Consider the following 3,364-nt stretch of genomic DNA (forward strand, 5'->3'; position numbering starts at 1 on the left):
AATTTTTTCTCTGCCATACTAAAATCATTTTCTCTGCCATACTAAAATCAAGTCAAAAATACTAAAATCAAAATCAAATTATGAACCTTCTGGTCTTTATAAGGTGTAAATTTGCTCTATCGGTTGAAAATATACCTGGGAGGATTATCGTACATAAAGACATGTTTAAAAAAAGATTGAAAACCAGCCTTGCAGTGTGAAAAATTAAGCTCTCCTAATTAAACACATATAGTACAAATGATACAAGCCCTCCTTCTCCACTGATTACTTTGCTTGTTACTTCATTGTGTAAAGAAGTTATAATTTTCCATAGAAGTGGAGAGGCAACAGATTTATTTAGTCTTTAGCTCTGCTTCCAGCTGGAGGATTTGGATTTCTTCAACACATTGAACAAGGAATTCAAGCCAAAGTTTTCAAAATCTAACGAGGAATTTTACACACTTTCTTCGGAAAAAAAACCCACGTGTTTTGTGTTGTCAGCTACAATTAGTGATCATGAAGAAGCCTAAAGCTGGTTGTCAGATGGATATCACACTGTATGGGGCTCAGAAATAACAACTAACCCTAAGAAAGATAATTACAGCAGTTGAAGGAATGATCCAAGCAACAATGTCTGATTTGCAAGTAAACAAGATAATCACCAAAAATTCCTCCAGGCAGTTAGAGGAATTGTATAAAAGCACTTGCAGCAGAGGAATTGTATAAAAGCACTTGCAGCTCGAGGCTGTTTACCTGCTTCTTCTATCTCTCTTCGGTGGATCGAGTAAGTCTAATTTGCCTTATTTTTTTGATGGGGCATCCACAACTTCGTTGAGCAACCTGTTCCAGTGCTTCTCCATCCTCATTGTAAAGAATTTCTTCCTTAGATCTCATCGAAATCTCCCCGCTTTCAGTTGAAAGCCATCGCCCCGTGTCCCATCACTACACGCCCATGTCCAAAGCCCCTCTCCAGCTTTCTTGTAGCCCCTTTAGGTACTGGAAGGTCTCCCTGAAGCCTTCTCTTCTTCAGGCTGAACAACCCCGACTCTCTCAGCCTGTCTCCACAGTAGAGGTGCTCCAGCCCTCTGATCATCTTTGTGGCCTGAATCCTTACAAAACATTTTAGGGGTGTCCACATCTTGTGACTAAGTGAATAATGCACACAATATCCAGGACACTTTTTCCTTTGCTGTGGATTAACACCCAGAGAAACCTGGGTCTCAAACAAGGAATGATTTTAGCATCATTGTACAATAGTTTTAAGCTGAGGAGAAAAGGAAAACGAAAAGCAAACGTTGTGATGCGACACAAACTTTAATTGAAACAGGACAAGGACTTCATAGCAGCAGAACAGAACAATCCAGAGAGTACAGAATACATCTGCAGGGTTTGCTGGGGATGGACATGGTTATCTTCTTTGGGGGCTGCAGTTTGCAAGATGATCTCTTGTCTTTGTTACATTTGCAACATTTGAGAGTCGAGTTTGGTTTTCACCTGTTTGGGTGTTTGGGTTTTTTTTTGGTTATAAATCCCAGACTATGTGAAAAAGGTAGCTCCCACAATCCAACTGGAACTTTGAGAAGTTTTTCCACTGTATCTCAACAGCCATGAAACACCAGCCCATATGAAAAGCCAGAACATACAGGATCTAATTTGCACTGGTATCTAGTCTTCTGTAAACCACTTGAATTTAAATTGCGGCCTTTCCTATATTTCTGAAGTAAACAGCCCCTCAAACACAGAGTTGGGATCTTGTTAGCAGATATCTAATCCAACAGGAAGGGAAATACAGTGTCTGGGATTGTTTCTCAGGGTGACTGATTGTGCCCAGCTCCTGAAGACCCCCACCTCAGCCTGGTATGCTGCCCCTCTGAAAGTGATGTCCCTCTGCTCAGCCACTGGCAGGGACTTGGCTCTGGTCCCTGCCGAGTCCTGCTCCATGGGGAATCCCTGGGGGGCTTAGCAGGGCCCGCAGCTCCCACGACTGTAAGTCGTGTACCTGCGGGAATAGCAGGGGTAGGAGTACCTGCCACCCAGTGAGGCACCGGACCCGAAGGAGCTCTGCGCATCCAGGGAGCTCCCGTAGCCAAAGGAGCTGCCCAGCCCCAGTGGGGCCGAGGTGCCCACAATGCTTTCCTGAGGGCAGGAGCTGAGGATGGGGCCCGGGAAGACGATGGTCACGGGCGGTGGGTAGACCACAGCACGGGAGTCCCCGCAGGAGGTGACGCAGGGCTGGCTCCAGGCGTTGGCATACGGCGGGGGGCAGCTCACGTCGCAGGGCGAGTAGTTGCAGACCTGCCTGTAGGAAGACATCTTTCTGGCTGGGAGTAATCCTGAAACACATAGGGTGGGGAGACCGTGGGTCAAGGGCGACAGCGCAGGTGTGTTTGCAAAGAGGAGCCCTCATTTGTTCAAATCAAAATATCCAGAAAGTTACTTTTCTATAGCCAAGTGTAAAGTGTGATTGCAATTCATATGCAAAAATAATGAAGATTAGATAATCTGTTAGAAGTCAGCAAAGCCTCATTAAGGAGAGTTGAGGATTAACTTCGCAATATTTATTTTAAACTGTTCCTAAATCTGTTGTCTTCATTCAGAAAGCACTCCTGGGCATAGATAAAATCATTAAGCATTCTTTCTCTGAAACATGCACAAAGCTCTTGAAGCTCCATGCTCTCCATGGAAAACCCATACCCTCCAAAGCCTGCCAAGCTGAAAAGTTACAGAATTTTTTTTGAAAAGACAAAAATGTTATGAAAATAACATTCTTCCCATAATAGACAAAGCTATATTAAGTGCTCAGGCATAAGGACATTAAAACTCTTATTAAAGTGGCTTTTAAACTCATAGAACAGATTTAGCTGAAATCAGACTTACTCAGTTCACCACCAAGGAGAAGCCAAGAAGAGTGGATGAAGAGCTCTGTGCTCCAAGCCCTTTTATACGGTTCCTCAGAGAAGCTCCAGGGTCTGAGCCACCCTTCGGGCATGCGGTCCTTCCTAGTTACAAAACAAACTTTCTTGCATTTGTCACGTCAACGGGTGGAGGAATCTTTGCACATTGTTTGCTGTTAAGCAATTATTAGTTGAATGGTATCATATCCATATTGCAGCCGACGGAAATCTTTCATCTCAAAATAGAGGCAGTATTCATCATTAGTTTCTTTCTACTCATTGCAGAAATTAACTTCCTCCTTCCACTTGTCCAAGCTTCAAAGCACATAACTCGGATCAGTAAAACAGAGGATTGCTGATTGGACAAAAAAGACTGGTGGTTTTTTTTGAAAATGATGTAGTGGTTTTGTCATGCTTGGTGTAAAAGTTTTCAACCCTTTTAGTTGCAAAGGGACGTGAAAGTTTGAGACCTTTATACCACCCTTGGAAAG

At 43.5% G+C, this 3,364-nt stretch overlaps 1 protein-coding gene across 1 annotated transcript; it reads right to left on the reverse strand.

Annotated features, from left to right (window-relative positions):
* Positions 1 to 1,938: 1,938 nt before the first annotated feature.
* On the reverse strand, positions 1,939 to 2,292 carry LOC104384297 (feather keratin 4-like). Its single transcript, XM_009992659.2, has one exon. The coding sequence runs from the start codon at positions 2,290 to 2,292 to the stop codon at positions 1,939 to 1,941; it is 354 nt and encodes a 117-aa protein (XP_009990961.1).
* Positions 2,293 to 3,364: the final 1,072 nt, after the last annotated feature.

Source organism: Tauraco erythrolophus (assembly GCF_009769465.1).
Source record: "Tauraco erythrolophus isolate bTauEry1 chromosome 30 unlocalized genomic scaffold, bTauEry1.pri scaffold_44_arrow_ctg1, whole genome shotgun sequence".
NCBI lineage: Eukaryota > Metazoa > Chordata > Aves > Musophagiformes > Musophagidae > Tauraco > Tauraco erythrolophus.

Coding starts and splice junctions, on each gene's coding strand:
- LOC104384297 (XM_009992659.2), bottom strand. CDS start 2,292: ATGTCTTCCTACAGGCAGGTCTGCAACTACTCGCCCTGCGACGTGAGC.